Source organism: Schistocerca cancellata, chromosome 1 (assembly GCF_023864275.1).
Source record: "Schistocerca cancellata isolate TAMUIC-IGC-003103 chromosome 1, iqSchCanc2.1, whole genome shotgun sequence".
NCBI classification, from domain to species: Eukaryota; Metazoa; Arthropoda; class Insecta; order Orthoptera; family Acrididae; genus Schistocerca; species Schistocerca cancellata.
Genome location: NC_064626.1, coordinates 843615404 through 843637793, shown reverse-complemented (window position 1 = coordinate 843637793; position 22390 = coordinate 843615404). Strand labels below are relative to the sequence as shown.

General features: G+C 41.4%; 1 protein-coding gene across 1 annotated transcript in view; it reads right to left on the bottom strand.

The window, feature by feature from the left end:
* Window positions 1-22390, bottom strand: part of LOC126107283 (uncharacterized) — a 92627-nt gene that overhangs the window by 6172 nt on the left and 64065 nt on the right. The window contains exons 15-17 of the mRNA XM_049913339.1: window positions 17889-18137; window positions 8995-9705; window positions 4168-5088 (exon numbers count right to left, since the gene is read on the bottom strand). Coding sequence (XP_049769296.1) covers window positions 4168-5088; window positions 8995-9705; window positions 17889-18137 — 1881 coding nt within the window. The remainder of the gene's footprint in view (window positions 1-4167; window positions 5089-8994; window positions 9706-17888; window positions 18138-22390) is intronic.

The window sequence follows — 22390 nt, the reverse complement described above, 5'->3', positions numbered from 1 at the left end:
TCCCTGCATTTAAAAGAGAGAGAGAGAGAGAGAGAGAGAGAGAGAGAGAGAGAGAGAGAGAGAGAGGAGGAGAAGAAGAAGAAGAAGAAGAAGAAGAAGAACCCCTCCCTGAGTGTGTCATACTGATATGCAACAATACAACATGTAATCCATCATACATGTGAAGATAAAACTCGATACAGGTGAAATAAAAGCTTTATTTATTCCTGCCAACGTAACATCTCTAATTCAACCCACGGACCAGGGGTAGCTAAAGAGGCAATGTCTTTGAAAATATATTGGGTAAATTTTAGAGAAGACACAAGAAGACAGCAGCTTGTTTCAAGTGATGAACTCAATAAATATAAAAAGAGGTAATCTGGAAACTTGGCAAGAAATGACTGCACCAATGCTTGAAAAATCCTGGTGAACAGCCATGCAACAAGTGAAGAAAGCCAAGAAGCAGACACTCCAGTGATTTTAAAGGCTTTGCAAACTTTACTAGAGTCCTGTGACATGAATGAGAGTATCAACACAGCTGACACTGACAGCATAATGGAAGAAGAATTAACTGACAATCAAATCATAGATAACTCTAAGAACAGATGAAATGAAGATGACAACGATAACTAACACAATGAACCTACAGCTTAGATATCACATACTGATGCTAAAAATGCATTTGACATAGCACTTTAATAAATCGAACAAAGTTCTATGTCTTATAACAATAGACATTTTGTGAAATGGGAAACGGAAGAACAATGTGGTGAAATGAAGGTTGTCTGCTTACGAACAGAATATTTCTTTTTCTCTCCATGTGACTTCTCATGTTTTAATCAGTCAACTGCATATCAATTGTTTGTCAGTCCAGTAATAATGTATGCACAATTGTCAAACTTTCACGCACAGTAACAAAACCTTACCTTATGATACATACATATTTTACAGTTCAGGTACTGCTGTACATTATACTTTCATGTAAGATATTTTAGTGTGTCTATGTTTTCTTTTTGTTTCATAATAAACAAAAAGTTCTGGTTGAGAATAAAGAATTATTTAGGAATTAAGGAGATAACCCTACAAAAGGCAGAAGTGCTTTGTCATCAATAGAGAAACAAAAGGTACAGAGCTTTGCTTTGCTAGCTTTCAGAACGAAATTCCTTTCTCAGGCTGAAGGAGAAACAAAACAAGCATGACCCCCCCCCCCCCCACACACACACACACACACATATGCCTGTCTCCCTACATTGTGCTCAGTTGACTGCCAGCTCTTTCCTGGTATCCGCCTCATTGGCTGAATGGTCAGCGCATTGGACTGACACGCATGGGGGCCAGGGTTCGATTCCCAGCTGGGGAAGATTTTCTACCCTCAGGGACTGGGTGTTGTGCTGACCTCATCACCATTTCATCCTCACTGTTGACGCGCAGTTCGCCCAATGTGGCATCACACTCAATAAGACCTGCACTTGGCGGCGGAACTTCTCGACTGGGAACTCCCGGCCACTGAAGCCATACGCTCATCCATTTCTTTCCTGGCCCATGGTGGGTGCATTGGAGTGAGGCGTTGGTGCACAGTAGGGTGCTGTACCGGATGGAGAGAGACAAGAGGCAGGGAGGGTTTGCGGAAAGCGTCTAGTGGCTCATGGGAGAGAGGTGAGCTGTCCGTGGACCAGACAGGAGTGCAGGTAGAGGGGGCAGGTAGCAGACGGCTGCACACACATTTCACACACTAGGGCACGAGATGGCAGCGCACACCACTGAAATCTTGCATGTTACGCTCTGCTGCACGTTGTGCCACTGGGTGGTCCACCTTGTTTTCCACAACAGATAGACGGTGGCCATTCATTCTGGTTGACAGCTGGTTGGTTGTCATACCAACGTAAAACACTGTGGACTGGTTGCAGCAGAGTTGGTGTATAACCTGGCTGCTCTCACAGGTGGCTCGGCCTCTGATGGGATAGAATAAGCCTGTGACTTGACTGGAGTAGGAGGTGCTGGGTGGGTGGATATGACAGGTCTTGCATTTGGGTCTTCCACAAGAGCATGATCCCTGTGACGGGGGACTGGGTGTGGGAGTGGCGTAGGGATGGACTAGGATTTTGTGGAGGTTGGGTGGGCGGTGGAACACCACTCTGGGAGGGGATGAAGTATCTCTAATAGGATGTCCCTCATTTCCGGGCATGATGATAGATAATCAAAGGCCTGACGAAAGACATGGGTCAGTCATTCTAGTCCTGGTTGTTACCGGGTGAAAAGGGGTGCACTTCTTTCTGGTTGGTTCTTGGGATGGATGTGAGGATCAGGTGTGTGTCGGGATATGGCATGGGAGATCTGTTTGCATATTAGGTCTGGAGGGTATTGTGTGCCTGCGAAGGTCATTGTGAGGCCTTCAGCATACTGAGTAAGGGAGATCTCTTCACTGCAGATGCATCTGCCATGGGTGGCCTGGCTGTATGGGAGGGATTTTTTAGTGTGGAAAGGATGGCAGCTGTCAAAGTGCAGGTACTGTTGGTGATTGATGGATTCAATGTGGTCTGAGGTGTGGATGGAGCCATATGAGAGGATGACATCGAGATCCAGGAAGGCGGCACAATGGGTGGAGGAGGACCACGTGAAGTGGATGGGAGAGAAGGTGTTGGGAATGCTGTGGAATGAGGTAAGGTGTCTTGCCTTGGGTCCAGATTATAAAGATATCATTAAGAAACCTGAACCAGACCAGAGGTTTGGGATTTTGGGAAGCTAGGAACATTTTCTCTAGGTGGCCCATGAAGAGGTTGGCCTATCAGGGTGTCATGAGGGTGCCCATGGCTGTGCCACGAATACAAATGTATACCTTCCCTCCATAGGTTAAGTAGTTATGGGTTAGGATGTAGTTGGTTAGGTGTACAATGAATGAAGTGGTCGATTTGCAATCTGCAGAGTGTTGGGAGAGGTAGTGTTCAATGACAGCAAAGCCATGGGCATGAGGAATTGCATCGACAGTGGTGTGTACGGGACTGGGAGGTAAGGGTGTGGGGACGGTGGAGAGCCAGTGCAGGAAGTGGTTGGTATCTGTAATGCGGGAGGCTTGGCTTTGGACAGTTGGTCGACAGGGGCCGAGATTCTTTCAGTGGGGGCACTGTAACCAGCGACAATGGGGTGACTAGGATTGTTAGGTTTGTGGATTTTGGGGAGCATGTAGAAGGTGGGTGTGCAGGCTGTTGTTGGGATGGGCAGGGAGGTGGATTCAGGGGAGAGGTTTTGGGAAAGGCCTAAGAATTTCAGCAGGGATTGGAGGTCATGTTGAATTTCTGGGATGGAGCTTGCAGGTGGAGGTGTCTGATGGCTGGCAGAGGCCCTCCACCACATAGTTACTCCATTTAATCGCAACAGTGGTGGAACCTTTGTCTGCTGAGAGGATGATCCGGTCCAGATCCATTTTTAGGTAGTGTAGGGCAGTCCTTTCTTCTGATGAAATGCTGTTGTTCTTACAGAGGGAACTAGGAAAGGATGGTGCAAACAGGTTGGAAGTTATAATTCCTAGAAGGTGACCAGGGGATGGTTACACAGGAGTGTGGGAGAGTCGCAGTTAGATGGTGGTATGAACTGGGACAGACAGGGTTGAATGTAAGGATTGTACTGGCTTTGGTTGGAGGTGGCAAAGAAGTGTTTCCACGGTAGGGAGAAGGAGAAGGAGAGTAGGTCTTTCACAAGTCCAACATGGTTAAACCTGGGAGCAGGGCTGAATGTGTGGCCTTTGGAAAGGACTGAAACTTCTGTGGAAATGATTTTGGTGGAGAAGTTAACAACAGTGTTCTGGGATTGTTTCATTTCTGGATTTTGTGGAGTGCTGGTAGGAGGTTTTGAAGGACATGGTAGGTTGAAAAGGTCAACTAGACAGGATCTGGGTGCTATGAGGTTTTTTACTGTTTAAACATGGAACAATATTTCAGAAGTATTCCAGTTAAAATTAAAGTTGTACTGAACTGTATTGTGATGTTACAGGTCAATAAAGTGTTCCCCTGACAATCCAACTTTTTTGTAACATGTGGGGGACAGATTAGAGAGATTCTACTGTATTTTCAACATTTTTTAGTGTGTCATGAGACATATAGAAAAGGAACAATGAAAACAGTGCCTATCCTCAGCCTGTATGTAATGTAATATTCACTCAATTAATGGCTGCATATAAAAATCAGAACTTACCTTCTGCAAAGACTCCCTGGATGAATGTAATTTTCCACATAGATCACAGCACAGTGTCTTATCAACATTGTTAGCACTTACACTACTTTCAACAGTTTCACTACTAAGCAGTCTGCTTTTACTGTCCACTTTGTCTTTTTGCATCACACAAGAACTGCTTATGGCACTTTCACTGAAATTATATCCACAGTCCACGGAAGTTTCATTATTTTGGCACTGGATACCACAATTATCTTGTGTAACTTTTAAATGTTCATAGATAGTTCTACTTTCTGTCCACCTCACATTAACTTCTCCACTCTCATTTCTCACTTCAGAACTTGCTTCGCCTCTGTTTGTGGTAGACGTTTTGAGCCCATAACTCTCACTTTCTTTCAAATTACTACCACTATACGAATCTGAACACGATTCTTTTACTGATGAACCTCTAACATTATGTGGAGTTAACACTGTCCGGTTTTCATCTAATCTACGTATATTCAGCGAGTTGTAGTCCTTCGGCATGCTGCGATTTTCACCATCTCCTGTTTTGCACAGTTTTAAAAATTGTCCTTGGGTATTATAAATAGTTGCCAATGGATTAGATGTTCCAAAAGAATCACTATTATGAGAAATCAGAGTACTTTGTTCATTTGTGTCAACACAGGTGGTTCCCATCTGTTCAGTACCAAGCACATTCCCTGACCCATCTGACAAATTACTATCACCTGTAGCACTGAACAACACATTACAGTTCCTCAAACTGCTTGCAGGTGATGTTCTTGACAAGTTCTCATTCACTGTTGTCATGGTGAGAGGGCTACATCTTTGAGAATTATGGTTGGATTCATGACTGATGAAGTTGTGAACCTGTAGGTCATTCTTGTTGGAAAATGTTTTCTTGCACATTTTACACAAGAAAATGGTTTGGTTTATTAGTCCCTGTAGGAAAAAAAAAACAACATTGTTAATTCCTCAATCACATAAGCAGCAACGGATCATCACAAATTAGTGAACACAACAATCATTGACAAGCCATTCTAATTACTATGCATCACTAACAGCATTCTCTATACAAGTTTTAAACTGAAAGAAGTGAAAGCAGACTTCTAGTGTCACCTGTCAGTCAGTCACTGGCTGCTGCAGTTTAGGCTAAATTAACCCAAGTGATCAACAGTGCATTACACTTATGAGCAACTGAATTAGAGATACAATGCTGTTTTGCACACAGATTGGGCCCATTGCCAAAGTAAGTTTAATAGTGGGGCATGTCACATGACTGATGTCCTCCAGTTTTGCATTGGCCATCAGTGTGAGAGTCAAGTGCAGAAAGTGAAGACGTGCAATATCAGCACACACGATCACAGATAAATCGTGTGCTCTACCAAGAGATATCGCACTCTGAAAGACTCTGAACCTTTTCGATACCATTGTAACACTGTGAGTCTTTGATGCAAGGAAAACTGCCTGCCACAGTCAACTGCAATGGGCAGTAACATGCTGATGCTTGAAATTTTTTAATATTGACGATACAATCATTTATAAGAATTACAACCCAATACATCTATCAGGATGAAACTATCTAACTGACACAATCCTTTATTCCTTCACTCTCACATGCTTTTGTCTCCTGAGTTTTGTTTACACTATTACATCTATACTCTTTTACAAATGCTGACTCCATTGTTCTCCACAGCTGCTGCTATCCGTCCTTGTTACTACAACAAACTAGAATAAGCACTACAGTACTAGTACTTCATATCTGCTGCAACATACATTTGAAATCAATTTTATGTCAGTCAGGTCCTGTGAAACCTTCTTTTTGACAAAGGAAATTTTAGATGCTTAATGGTCACTGTGTTCAACAAATTTTTTGCTTGAAATAGCAGATTGAAACCAATGAAAAGAAGATTACAAACCAGCTGATGTGGCTACAATCCGAGGGATGCATAGATCCATAAATATGAAGATGACGTGGGTCACTTAACTATTGCAGATTCAACAGTGGATAAACAGACCACAGTGCAGAAAATAACATACCAAATCAATTGTGAACAACCATGCCAGCAGAACCATCTTTTTGTCATGAGTCATGGTACTACATATTTGTCTAAAAGCACTTGAGGCAAGGCATCTTGCTTGCCAACAAGGCACAGGTCAGACTAACTAGAGGAGGTATTCTCGTGTCGGGGATACTCACACATTGTGACACTGTGTCTGTATATGCCTGCACTCATCTCTTCCAGAAGAATGAATGAAACGTGGACCTGTTGGATCATTACCACCCATTTGTTCACTAACAGTACCCCAACAGGCATCTTGTTCCATCAGCAGGAAAATTCATTATATCAGCACACCCATATTGTTTCAGAACTACCTGAGGAACACTCTACCGATAAGATGGGGCTTGTGTGGCTCCCACACATCTCCTGAGCACAATTCTACTGAACACACCTGGGATGCCACTGAGCATAACACGTGCAGCTTGGGCTCAGCTCACCACTGTCTGCGAATTGTAGGTGAATTTTAAATGATTACATATCAGGATGCCTACCAATGTTTTCAGTGTCCTCTGTAGTTCATTTCAGGTGCTCCAGACTGTATATTTGACAGTAAAACCCTAATCAAATAACTCCAAGCTCAATCCTACAACCACTGCCACATTACAAACAAACAATCAGTAACAGTTATTTCATGTACTAAGATGATAAGTACTGTTTGTCTACTGCGAGAAGTGGAACTAATACTTTCAAATTGCTCAGAACTGTTGCCACTAGATTTACTAGTGAAGCATTAGATTGTTTCACTTCAAGCATATACTATCGATGCTTATCAAAATTATTTTATTGCAGTAAGATATATGTGACACTGAAAACGAGTCGTAGATTGTACCAGTATAAGCAGTGATGTTTTGTAAGCTTCCAGGAATGCAGGCATAAGACATTTACATTTATAAACAGTGAGAAAAAGTAAACTAAATTTCATTCTGTGAAGACAGGCTTAGCTGCTGGCTGGCTGGTTTGCAACAATTTCAGACACTGAGAAGAGCAAAACACCATCTCTTACCTCAAATATACTGAACCAGAGAGAAAATGGAGACTGTAGTGAAGTGCCTGATCTAGTTCTTATTTTGTAATACATTCAATCTGCACTAGATAAGACAGGGAATACATAATATGCATATAACTAACTAAACACGAATGTTTTCATCTTCCAAAACCTACACATTTTTTTCCTGTTTTTGTTTATGTGGCAGCAAATGGTGTCATTTTTTAAGATATGCCTGGAAAACTATTGTTACAGGAAGATATGAAATATTTCAGCCATCAAATAATTGTGCCCGACAACATCACCACTTCAGTTTTACTGCGTACCTATCTTCCATTTTCCATTTTCATTAGCTTTGGCAGAGCAATAGTTTGACAACTGCAGTCACTTGGCCTAATGCAGTTATATTTTTCTTTCTGGAGATTTGCAAAAAACAATATATTTGTGTTTCCATTCCTCCCACTTTCAAGAAGCTGAAACAATGGCCGATCAATAGAATAGCTCAAGTAAATGCAGGTAGGGTTGCACAACTGTGGGAAAAAATTATTAACGACTGCAAATGAAAGGAATCGATATCAAACATCTAAAAACTTACATGTTTTTCAATGACACAAATGTAATTTATTCACTGGGAATTAACTACTTTCACATTATGATACAAAATTTCAATAGTTAGTAAGTTCCTAGGTTTACGCTTAACAGTATGTGGTATATGACATTTGTGACGACAGATTCCAAGGATTTAAAATTATTTATGGAGGTAACAGCTAACAAGTCATAGCTCTAAGTTTTTGTTAAAAGTATGATGTCTCCAGTTTTGTGGCATATCAGATGGATTCTTATGAAATGACCTTATGCCACAGTACTGATTTCAGTTAAAAATTTTAGACTCCACTAATATTTTGCTTTTAATAACAAAATATGCAATGATATGTGATTACAAGAATTTTGAGATTCTTTGAGAGGCCTTTGCCATATATCTGAATGTTTATTTTCCTACGGTTTCGCAATTACGCAGTAAGGCCATTTTCAAGTGTACATTCATTGGCTTTTTGGTCACCAAAATGCTGCAGTGGCAAATATTGCCATATTGGTCTGTTATATATGTTTTACATGAAGCACGTCACTTAGCCTAGCACTTCTGAATGCAGATGTCCCATGTATAATTAAAATGCTGCAACTAACAAAACTGGTAGAGTAGTAAGTCACAATATTAAAAATTACATAATAGTAAAACACATAATCACAGTCAAGGTTTTTGTAACAGCACCATCCACTGGATACTTTTCACATAAACTGCTCTTCAGTCATAGCCTGTACTTGAAGTGGCTTGTATGTTTTATTATAATATGGAATTTTATTCTCATGAAACAATCTTATACCAATTGTTTTAGTTCAAACATTTGAATTATATGTATGACACGTGCATTCAGATGTACTACACCGTCCTTTGTGTAGGACACATACAGTAAACAACCATTGCAAATATTTACCAACATAATTTTTTATGGCCAATCAGCCAATGTCTGAATGTTTATATTGAAACACATTGAAAAACAGTTTCTATTATTATATGCTACTTACAGTGTTAACTGAATGTAGGCTTTTTTAACTACCCTTACATTTGTTTGGACTTATGCCATCATTTGAGTAAATCAATTAAAAGCAAAGAATTTTATTGAATTTAATGAAAACTTCAAATCAAATTTTATAGAAGACTAACAAATGAATTAAAACAAATACATAGAACTATTTGAAAATATGTGATATTTCTTCTAATGAAAGAGTACATCAACTTACATCATTATCACTCTTTGAGGTAGCATCTGCAACACCTGCCTCTTTACTGACTATTTCACTGAAAGTCCTACACACACTCTTTTCTTTCTCATTTTGCTGTTCTGGTCTGATATCAAATGATGCAATCTGTGCACAACTGTTCCTCATTTGTCTAAACGGTTCCTTCTGCTGTAATTCCATACTTGTTTTTTCTGCATGGTGAACAGAATTACCCATATGCAATGAATTGTTCTGACAACTTTCTACTATTTTAAAATATTCTTTAGATACTTCTGCTGTGTGAACATTTAATTGTGCTCTGGACTGTATAGATCTTTCTTTTCCAGTCTTATTAATATGACTTCTTGAATACAAGCTAGGTGCCAGATCATCATACTTTGTTTCTACAACATTTGCTACTGAAACATTATTATAGCTGATTTGAGAGTTGACTTTAGCATGTCTGGTAAATAACTGATCATTTTTTGAACGGTGTTGTTGGTTTGTGGACACATTAATCAGCTCATGGTTAACATTAGAAACAGCAGGTGCTGATGGTGTAGCTTCTGGATAGTGTGGGCTCTGGTATCCAATAAGAGGTTCTCCTTCATCTGAAGATGTTTCTCCTCCACTAAGTTGACTGTGAGAATTTGGAAGAAAGAGTAGTCCACGCTCACCATCCCACTGTCCAAGTTTTGAAGGATCCTTTTCATATAACTTCTGTGCCAACACCTGAAATATTAAATGTTTAATGTAAAATGGTCATTGTCCACTTGATATTTCATTTACATAATTTTCTGTTGTGTGTTTCAGAAACAGGTTTTCAAAATACAGTAAATCTTGAAACTTTTACTGAAATGTAACTGTATTGAGAAAGGAAAAAATAAACACTATGAATATGTGTAGACAGGCACATGACAAGACACAGTACTGTGTGCATAAAGTAATTTTCTCTCCAAAGACAAAAATCACAGAAGAAAACAAAAACTGCCTCAAATTCAGGCAAGCCTCCTCATTTGTTTGTTTCTTAGTCTTTTATTCTTTCTCTCATCTCAAGCCTTTGATTTTAGTGTCATCAACACTTACTAATTTGACTCTTTTTCTATCTATCACTTAGTAGACAGTTGCTTTAAATGTATGACCAGTGATTCATATTCTTTATTATGCTACAACATTTGTCTCCCACAATATGTGTGCTCGTATGTTATTTCATGCACATTGTCTCTCCTCTTGTATGCTAGTGATAATTTGCTACTTTTTATCATCATTTGCATCACACCTATCTGCTGGGCTGTATGGTGAGGATCAGGTAAGGAGAGAAAGGAAGGTGACAAGATAGGGTTAGGTAAGAATGAGTTAGGCTAGGAGTTGCAATGGAGTTGCAAGTTAAGGGACTGTTTTGAGAAATTTTGTGAGGAGAGAAAAATGAAGGATAAAGTGCAAGAGAAAGAGATGTGGAAAGATTACAATAAATGAGTAGACTGTAGTGACAAAGTAACAAGGGGAGTGTGAGGTGACATGGGAGCAGGAGAGTAGAATCCAGATGACACAGGTTATAAAGCAGTCACTGAAGACAACCACTAATGTTGACACCATGCCCCACAAATAGGTGGTCTACACGGTCACTGACCATAGTTTAGAAGTAGATATTCATTTGGGTGGTTAGTTTTTTCACGGTTACAGCTACATAATGCTTCGTTCCGTGCAATTATTACGGCAAAGTTAGCAAATGATGTCACATATTTCCAAGTTCTTCAGCCTTTGATGGAGTAAGAAATGGCACTGACAGCTGAAAAAGGAAGTGCTGAGATCATATGTAGGACAGAACCGTGGTCTGGGTTTTCCGCAAGGATATGGCTCATTGGGTAGAAGGCTGTAGTATGAAGGGAATAAGAACAGACAACTAGTGTAATTATACATACACGAGTTAGGACGAGAGTACCAGCAGCATAGTTAGTAGAGACTTTGTATTGACTTAATCAATCCTCCTTGTGCTTTCAGCTACATTAAGTGGTTATATGCCCATGAGCTTATGGCTGAGTACTCTGTAAATTGGGCATAAAATAGCATTTCATGACATCGCTATCATCATGTGGATTAATAGTTTCTGGAGCAGCATAATAAAATAAACTCATAATGTCCCTAACAAACATGGCAGCTTGTTGCTGAAAATAATGTGTAAACCAACCATCACAAGATTAAAATAGGTGGAGCAGTTTTTTTTTTTTTTTTTTTTTTTTTTTTTTTTTTTTTTTTTTTTTTTTTTTGGGGGGGGGGGGGGGGGGTGGAGCCCCTCCACACCCACACCAATGTTGTGACCATCTCAAAAGATCTACTCTCAGCTCCGTATTTGTTAGTTACTAATCAAGGACTTCACAGGATGTGGAGTCATGACGTTATCCACGCATCTGGGTAGGATTACCCACTGACAAGGCCACACTGAGGAGATAGATAGTGGACGACAAATTAATGAAGGGTAGCAGTTTAAAGAGCAGAGGGGAAAAGTGCCAATGAAAGCACCAAGGGTAAAAAAATCTCTGCAATAGTCTGGACAAGGTAGAAATAGCAGTAGCAGATTTCTTGCTGCTTGCAGCAGATCATGCAAGGGTAGGTTGTGTTAGTAGTGGGTATCATGCAAGCGGATACCCTGTCACAGCCATCTGTTCATTATAAAGAGGTCTGTCCAATTCCGTGTGACAGCACAGTGTGCTGCTGAGAGCTGTGTGAACCCCCTCCCACATTGTGTCAATGATGAATGAGTGTGGGGGAAGGCCTCAGTCGTCCATCGGCATCTCGTAGACGTGCTTCGTAGCCAAGCGCCCAGAGGTGTACAGCTGCATAGTGGCACCATTCCTCCTCCACAGGCTGCACTGATGTGCTGAGTGATGGCCTTGGCTGAGTGTCCCCTGTGTGACGGCTGACATAGCAGAAGTCCTTGACTGCCTTGATCACCCAAACAATCCACTCCTTGGAGCAGAGCTGCTAGGTGCCGATGCATCTCTGCGTTACTTCAGCGACGTCCAAGTTGTTCTTCGGTGTGTCCGCCACACTGTGTTTCTCTGCCAGCTGCTCTGTGAGGGGAGCAGCAGCAGGTGCCGTCTCTTGTTCTGTGGTGGCCACACTGAGGTCACATGTGAGCTGCGTGCATAATTGCCACACCTGGTGGAAGGCCTCCTCCATCTCCGTGGACAGGGTGGCCTCTAGAGCTGCCCTCTCTGCTTCCACAATTGCTTTGAAGGCCACTGTCACTTCCACTGCCGTGGCTGTCAGCATGGGGCACATTCCCTTCCCTTGCAGCACTTGCTGTATCACCACCGGTGGCCAGTCCCCTGCATCACTCTCAACAGCATGGTATTCTGACCACTTGTGGGCAGTGGAAGCTGTCTTCCCATCTCTTGGTTCCGTCATTGTTCGGTGGCACTTACGGCACTGGTGTCGCTCCTCCTCCATTTACGTCTTGTCTGCAATGCAGCTCTCACTGAAAAAGGCCAGACAGTCATGCCAGTTGGCCACATGGGGCCCACTGCAGTGAGCACAAGTTGGCGCCTTGTCCCGGCGTCTGATACAGGTGCGGGTGTCGTGTGCACCGGCACACTTGACCCACCGCGGTGAGCTGCGGCATTATTTGGCCACATACCCCTCAGCTTGGCACCTAAAGCACTGGAGCTCTAGGGGTCCATGCCGAGGGGGAGAACTTTGTCAGTCACAGGAAAGTGTCAGAACTTCCTTAGCCAGAAGGTGTCGTCACCATCCGCCACAGTTTGCACTACAACCATGTATAGCAGTGGTCACCTTTTGTTTGTCCAATTATGTGACTTGGCAGTTGCACCCCAAAATCTGGCACATAACAGCCTCCCTTGGACAGTCTTCTCATCACAGATCCAAGGCAGCCCCATGAGGAGAGCCTTAGATGGCTTCTCACACTGTTTTGATGTGGCCATCTTCTTTAGAGTAGATGGATTAATGATGTGGGCAACCAACGCACTTTTGAGTGTGCGGAGATTGACCACGCTCGCTACTTGCAGCTGGATGATGGCATCCAAGTTGAAACACACTATGCCTGCTACTTCTTTGCAGCGGTAGCTATAACATCATACAGCTCTGTCCACGACCCTTTACTGCACTGTTTATGTGGTGACAGACTGAGCACTGGAATCCTAGGAGGTCAACTTCCACTTGATAATGGTCAAAAGCTCGTGTATGTTTGATCACTTGGCATGGCTGCAAGCCCAACAACATTTTATGCAGTCATTTCACTGCAAGATAATGCATTCATATATTTTTTCCTCAAAAACAATAAATACACAACATGTCCGAAATGGGAACACGTACCATGAACCAGACTCATAACAGTAGAGTATCAGGTCATTGGTGTTTGATTTGTTTATTGTAGTGCTTGACCACCCTGCAGCACAATTCACGTAAGGTGCCTCTGGAAACATGGTGTCTCAGAGAAGCTCTTCCTTTCATAGAAACGATTCAAAATCTCACAACCCCATTTAATTGATTATACCGTGAGTTCATTTCATCTTCTAGTGCATAAATGAAACACCATTCCAGAAACATTAAACCAAGAATTGTAAAGGGAGATGACTGGTGAGTGTTCCTCTGAACAACTTAGGTGGTGGTGTATGAAATGCTGGTACTACATTGCTCAGACAACAAAACCACATTCACACCAGAGAATCACCAACTTGACATCACATTTCAGGGAAAAAAGCACACTTGCAAAATATCAACCCCAGCAAACAATACCGGATGGGTATTTTTGCCATATCTTTGATATTATGCAGTTATGACCTTCTAACTATACAGCTTTAACACACATGCAAACATCGGCAGTTTGTCACCCGTTCTGCCTCCGGCAGCCACCTGGTGCCTAAGTGTCAAGTACTGTATAGCGGAGCAACAAGCAGATCTCTCCTATTTGTGAGACAATGAAGACATGAGATGAGGAAAGGGTAGAGGTTCTTGTCTGCCCAACATGTTTTGAAATTTTCTTCGATAACACACTATTTTATGGAAAAATGTACAGATACCTTTTTTGCTTTAATAATAAAGTTTCTCTTGGCATTCATAAAGGGCAGATTTCCGTTCTTTCCACTTAATGTACATTTTGTGACACGCGCTGCAAAAGGTACAGATGTATTTCCCAACTGTGACATATGATGTGAAACTGGCATTCAGTGAATCATTTGGAATAATATTTCATAAAGTTATTGAGAGGCCAGACAAACGTATGGTTCCTGAAGAGGGGCAGCAGCTTTTTCAGTAGTTGCAGGGGCAACAGTCTGGATGATTGACTGATCTGGCATTGTAACACTAACCAAAACGGCCTTGCTGTGCTGGTACTGCGAAAGGCTGAAAGCAAGGGGAAACTACGGCCGTAATTTTTCCCGAGGGCATGCAGCTCTACTGTATGGATAAATGATGATGGCGTCCTCTTGGATAAAATATTCCGGAGGTAAAATAGTCCCCCATTCGGATCTCCGGGCGGGGACTACTCAGGACGACGACGTTATCAGGAGAAAGAAAACTGGCATTCTACGGATCTGAGCGTGGAATGTCAGACCCCTTAATTGGGCAGGTAGGTTAGAAAATTTAAAAAGGGAAATGGATAGGTTAAAGTTGGATATAGTAGGAATTAGTGACGTTCAGTGGCAGGAGGCACAAGACTTTGGTGAATACAGGGCTATAAATACAAAATCAAATAGGGGTAATGCAGGAGTAGGTTTAATAATGAATAAAACAATAGGAATGCGGGTAAGCTACTACAAACAGCACAGCGAACGCATTGTTGTGGCCAAGATAAGACACGAAGCCCACGCCTACGACAGTAGTACAAGTCTATATGCCAACAAGCTATGCAGATGACGAAGAAATTGAAGAAATGTATGATGAAATAAAAGAAATTATTCAGATAGTGAAGGGAGACGAAAATTTAATAGTCATGGGCGACTGGACTTCGGTAGTAGGAAAAGGGAGTGAAGGAAACGTAGTAGGTGAATATGGATTGGGGGTAAGAAATGAAAGAGGAAGCCCCCTGGTAGAATTTTGCACAGAGCATAACTTAATCATAGCTAACACTTGGTTCAAGAATCATGATAGAAGGTTGTATACATGGAAGAACCCTGGAGATACTAAAAGGTATCAGATAGATTATATAATGGTAAGACAGAGATTTAGGAACCAGGTTTTAAATTGTAAGACATTTCCAGGGGCAGATGTGGACTCTGACCACAATCTATTGGTTATGAACTGTAGATTAAAACTGAAGAAACTGCAAAAAGGTGGGGATTTAAGGAGATGGGACCTGGATAACTGAATAAACCAGTGGTTGTACAGAGTTTCAGGGAGAGCAAAAGGGAACAATTGACAAGAATGGGGGAAAGAAATACAGTAGAAGAAGAATGGGTAGCTTTGAGGGATGAAGTAGTGAAGGCAGCAGAGAATCAAGTAGGTAAGAAGACGAGGGCTAATAGAAATCCTTGGGTGACAGAAGAAATATTGAATTTAATTGACGAAAGGAGAAAATATAAAAATGCAGTAAATGAAGCAGGCAAAAAGGAATACAAACGTCTCAAAAATGAGATCGACAGGAAGTGCAAAATGGCTAAGCAGGCATGGCTAGAGGACAAATGTAAGGATATAGAGGCTTATCTCACTAGAGGTAAGATAGATATTGCGAACAGGAAAATTAAAGAGACCTTTGGAGAAAAGAGAACGACTTCTATGAATATCAAGAGCTCAGATGGAAACCCAGTTCTAAGCAAAGAAGGGAAAGCAGAAAGGTGGAAAGAGTATATAGACAGTCTATACAAGGGCGATGTACTTGAGGGCAAAGTTATAGAAATGGAAGAGGATGTAGATGAAGATGAAATGGGAGATACGATACTGCGTGAAGAGTTTGACAGAGCACTGAAAGACCTAAGTCAAAACAAGGCCCCGGGAGTAGACAACATTCCATCAGAACTACTGACAGCCTCGGGAGAGCCAGTCCTGACAAAACTCTACCATCTGGTGAGCAAAATGTATGAGACAGGCGAAATTCCCTCAGACTTCAAGAAGAATATAATAATTCCAATCCCAAAGAAAGCAGCCGTTGACAGATGTGAAAATTACTGAACTAACAGTTTAATAAGTCACGGCTGCAAAATACTAACACGAATTCTTTACAGACAAATGGAAAAACTGGTAGAAGCTGACCTTGGGGAAGATCAGTTTGGATTCCGTAGAAATATGGGAACACGTGAGGTAATACTGACCCTACGACTTATTTTAGAAGCTAGATTAAGAAAAGGCAAACCTACGTTTCTAGCATTTGTAGACTTAGCGAAAGCTTTTGACAGTGTTGACTGGAATACTCTCTTTCAAATTCTGAAGGTGGCAGGAGTAAAATACAGGGAGCGAAATGCTATTTACAATTTGTACAGAAACCAGATGGCAGTTGTAAGAGTCGAGGGACATGAAAGGGAAGCAGTGGTTGGGAAGGGAGTGAGACAGGGTTGTAGCCTCTCCCCAATGTTATTCAAGCTGTATATTGAGCACGCAGTAAAGGAAACAAAAGAAAAGTTCGGAGTAGGTATTAAAATCCATCGAGAAGAAATAAAAACTTTGAGGTTCGCCGATGACATTGTAATTCTGTCAGAGACAGCAAAGGACTTGGAAGAGCAGTTGAACGGAATGGACAGTGTCTTGAAAGGAGGATATAAGATGAACATCAACAAAAGCAAAATGAGGGTAATGGAATGTAGTCTAATTAAGTCGGGTGATGCTCAGGGAATTAGATTAGAAAATGACACACTTAAAGTAGTAAAAGAGTTTTGCTATTTGGGGAGCAAAATAAATGACGATGGTCGAAGTAGAGAGGATATAAAATGTAGACTGGCAATGGCTAGGAAAGCGTTGCTGAAGAAGAGAAATTTGTTAACATCGAGTATAGATTTAAGTGTCAGGAAGTCGTTTCTGAAAGTATTTGTATGGAGTGTAGCCATGTATGGGATGAAACATGGACGATAACTAGTTTGGACAAGAAGAGAATAGCAGCTTTCGAAATGTGGTGCTACAGAAGAATGCTGAAGATTAGATGGGTAGATCACATAACTAATGAGGAGGTACTAAACAGGATTGGGGAGAAGAGGAGTTTATGGCACAACTTGACTAGAAAAAGGGATCGGTTGGTAGGACATGTTCTGAGGCATCAAGGGATCACCAATTTAGTATTGGAGGGCAGCATGGAGGGTAAAAATTGTAGAGGGAGACCAAGGGATGAATACACTAAGCAGATTCAGAAGGATGTAGGCTGCAGTATGTACTGGGAGATGAAGAAGCTTGCACAGTATACAGTAGTATGGAGAGCTGCATCAAACCAGTCTGAGGGCTGAAGACCACAACAACAACAACAACAACAACAAAGCTATTAATCATAAAATCATATGTAAGTTTCATAAACCAAGACAGGGCATACAATGATAAAAAGTGTCAATTCCTCGTGATGGTGTCCTCCTCTCTAAGCAGGAAGCAAGTGATGTTGTGGGCTTAAAGGGAGATGTACATAAGATTACGATATAAGGGCATTGACTGTGACATGTGGAGGTTTGGGTCGTGTCATTAAATGCAGGCACGAATAGCCAAAGTGGTTAAGGTGAACACTCACAATAAGTGGGAAATCCATGTTCAAGTCCAGGTTCAGCACAAATTTTGACATGTCACAGTTGGGTAATACATCTATCCTCATTGCGGTTCATGTCAAGAAATTCACATTTAGGAAATAATTTGAAATAATATTTCATATAGTTGCTGTTTGTCAAACTGCATGTAAATATTCTGAACTGCTACTTATAACACAGTAAACCTGAAACAAAGACATAACTATAATAATCCTTTACATCTTATCCACCTCTTTCTCAACTCACCTGCAAACTTTCAAGGGAATTTTCACAATCTGTGGTGTCAATCTCATTTAAACTTATGCCTTCTCTCTCCATCTCGGCATATGTTCCAAATGGCAGCTTGCCCACACACTCTAGTTTCATTATATGCATTTTTGATCGCAGGTGTTTAGCTAAATGGCCATGTATACGAAATGCTATTTTGCAGTCATCGCATTTGAAAGGACGAGGATTTGTAGTAGTTGGAGCTCCAAATGTGGAGTTCATGCTGACCTACAGACAGAAAATAAAATTACACTGACACACGATTACATATAGTTACTGATTCTTTAAATGAAAACTTTGCATGGTTACTTAAAACTATAGAAATATTCAGTAATTTCATCTATTATAGGTCATTTAGTAAGTCAGTGTGATAAACTGTAGCAACACTGTGGTAGACTTCTGTATTGAGGGTGTCTCACGCAAACAGTACTGTTTTAGTTGGGAATACAGGTATGTACAATATGAATTTAGGTGCGAACTGTATTTGAGTAGTGTCTGATGCTCATCTTAATGTATAAAAGTGAAATATTGTGACAAGATAACTATACGATCTGGATGGAGACCTGGCAAGAATATAACAATCATGACAAAAGATGAAACTTTCTGGCAGATTAAAACTGTGTGCCGGACCGAGACTTGAACTCGGGACCTTTGCCTTTCGCGGGACAGTGCTCTACCAACTGAGCTACCAAAGCACGACTCACGCCCCATCCTCACAGCTTTACTTCTGCCAGTACCTTGTCTCCTACCTTCCAAACTTTGCAGAAGCTCTCCTGCGAAGGTTCACAGGAGAGCTTCTGAAAGTTTGGAAGGTAGGAGACAAGGTACTGGCAGAAGTAAAGCTGTGAGGATGGGGCGTGAGTCGTGCTTGGGTAGCTCAGTTGGTAGAGCACTTGCCCGCAAAAGGCAAAGGTCCCGAGTTCGCGTCTCGGTCCGGCACACAGTTTTAATCTGCCAGGAAGTTTCATGTCAGCGCACACTCTGCTGTAGAGTGAAAATTTCATTCTATGACAGAAGATAATCACCATAAAATTAGTGAGATTTAGGAGGAAGAGATAATGAGTGTGTGGCAACACAATTAATCTCGGACATGGCGGGGGAGGTGGGGGGACAATTACTGAATGACAATAGTGTGTGATATCTTGTGTCTGTTCATCTTTGTTGACTTCTCTTTGTTTCCTTCCATGTGACAGTACCAATTAAATTGTTCTCATGTTCTTGCAGGAGTGCAAAATAAATTGCTGTCATTCGCCTATATCAGTTACATACCATTTCTGTTTTCTGTTGTTCCTGCTAGCTGTGACATCACATAGACAATGAACAAAGAACAGCACATCATATGTGAGTCAACAACACCATTTTCAATGGATTCCATTGCACCAGAATAGGCAGTGAGCAATTCTGATGATAAGAACACCAGTCTTCACTTTCAAATTCAGACTGATGGAATTTCTTCACTGCCAATTAGCTACACTGTGTTAATCCATGCCGTGCAGCAAGGTCGTAATAAAGCTATATATGCCACAACAGCCAGACCTTTGGTTCAAAATGGTAGAACTCCTGTTTGCTGCAGATAGTGTGTGCGATGGCAATATACAGTTTATACTTACCATTGGCACACTGTACTCTCAACCTCAATCCGTGCAAATGTCATCTCAAGGACAATGAGTTTCAACATATGCTTAAGTTGCAGGACCTATGCATGCAACAGGTCCTAAATAGTGAGAATATTAGTGACAAATTGCTCTCCAAATTTTGATGTCACCTTCAAACATTACTTACAGAAGTGTAAATTTCTGAAACAACCTGCACAACTGTGGTTTAATCAACTATCACTTGCATTAAAAGTACTGTGATTTCCAACAACAGTGGAAACATATCTTTGCATTTGCACATGGCTGACCGAATGCACAATGTTTTACAAGTGAGAATATGGGTGCATCTTGTCAAGACGTAATAGTATCACAGGAAATGTTTCAGCTGACATTGCAATATGACAGCAGTTTCTGCTAGCAGAGAATGTGTGTGCACTTGAAGATACAGGCACACTCTAGCAGCGGCTCAAGGAAACTGATCCCACAACATTGACTCACAACATCTGTGGTAGCAAGGACTAACAAGGTGGCATCCACATGTTTTCAAAAACATGTCACAGACTTGATGTTGATACCATTCACACCTAACTCCAAAAGCTCTTTGCACTTCCCCTTGTGATTATCCAAATGAAAACAGTGACTGGATTTAGATGCAAGCCACTGCTCTGACGAAAAGCACTGATTTATACCAACGTTCACAGAACGAAAATTTGAGGTTCATCGCAAGTTCCCAATACTTAGGCCGCTATTCGCTGACACCCATAAATCATTGACAAAGCTACTAAGGGATCAATCTTCGTGTCCTGCATTTCCAATGTAGATACACGTGAAATACCAGGACAACACAATTTTCCAGGCCCTTTTCGCAATCACCTCAGTTATACATCACAGACACACTCACTTCATGCACACATCACATTGATTACAAGGCGGATGTAAGTGTACTGACAATGGATTAGAACAACCAAACTGTGGTCGGCACCTGGCTTACAACTGCTAGTAACTTCCAAATTTCTACTTTACAAGAACGAACTGTTGTTGAGAAACAGGGCTTCAAGAAACCTCTGCGACTGACTTTTGTGTAGGCCGACATAAAGGGACCCACCCTAGGCATCATCACATTTTTGCATCACTATATTGTTGACAGAATCTTGCACGAGATGTGTATCCATGTTGGTTCTGAAGCTATTACAGGATGTCTTGGGAAAATGAACAATTCCCAAACCTTGCATTACATTTTGTCATGTGGCATAGTTCAACCTAGTGACACGCATGATGCTACAACTCCAGATACAAGGTTGATCGACACTGTTCAAGGGGCTCCAGTCTTCACACCCGCAACTACACACTGAAGGATCTTCGAATGATAGAATGTGCATACCATGACATAAAAGACAAGTTATGATCCCTAACAGAAGAAAAAAAAAAAACAACAATCATTATGGTGGAAAATGAAATGATTTCCAAATAGTGTGTAGCATCTAAGGAATTGAGAGCTGTTCAATCTGACCTCTAGAGCATAAAATCTTCCTCCATCTCAGCTTCTATCAACCGCCCAAGTGACTCAAGCCACAACAGTTAACGAAGCATCTCTGCAGTCGTGCACAATACAGGACACCACATTCAGGCTATGCCTGGTTCTCCCATCACCTTCAAGACTAGCAGACTAGAGCCTGACAATTATGCAGCAGCTAAGAAAGAGATCAACAAATTGTTGAATGTGGGCATAATCCGTCATTCAAACAGTCCTCAGGGATCTCCTATATATCTTGTAGAAAAGGAATATGGCTCTTTGTGACCACATGGAGACAATCGAGCATTAAACGCACACACCATTTTGGACTGCTACTCAAGAGAAAGCTGTTCAAATGTGGCAGCACTTTGTAGATGAGGTACTTTGTGGACTGCCCTTCCATTTCACTTATTGGATGATGTGTTTAAAAATAGCTTTGACAACTAGTTTTTGACATACTCACGAAATACCAGTTGGTGATTAATGGGGACAAATGTGAACTCTGACAACGGAAAGTACAATTCTCAGAACATTTGACCTCTTCTTCTGGCATAGGAAAAATCAATACAACTGAAGACACAGGATGAAGAATTCTAACAGCTAATCCATTTCCTGGGAATGGTTAATTTTTACCACCACCATTTTCCACATGCAGCAGCCACACTGGCACGTCTCATCGTAACTCTAACAGGACCTAATTCCAGTGGATGCACCCCCCCCCCCCCTTTTCTTGGAACACAGATATGCTACAGGATTTTGACACAGTAACAGCAAGCTTGAAAAATGCTGTGCTCTAGGTGCACGCTGTGTATTTTGTACCTCTGGCTATCAAAATGGACACCAGCCAGTTGATAATACGAGCAGCGCTTCACAATCAAATCCATGGTTCTGACAGCCACTCTGAATTTCCCCTGGATGTTTACATTCTCCCGGACAAATTGGAGTGCATTACACTTCATACCATATGTGGAGGCATGATCCTTAATCTGTTTACTGATCATAAACCTATTTCATTTGCATTTACAATGAGGCAATGCCAATAACTGGAATTTATTAACCAATTCACGATAGACACATTCACCATGTCAAGGTGCAGACAATCTAGTTCCAGGTTATTTTTTAGAATCAGTTCAATATCTGGCTAGTGCCATTACTAATGTGGTAATACTGGTTCCTGTCAGGTCACTGAAGTTAAGCACTGTCAGATTTGGCTAGCCCTCGGATGGGTGACCGAGTTTACTGGGTGCTGTTGGCAAGTGGGGTGCCCTCAGTATTTATGAAGCCAATTGACAAGCTACTTGATTTAGAAGTAGCAGCTCCAGTCACAAAAACTGACAATGGCAAGGAGAGCAATATGCTGACCACATCCCCCT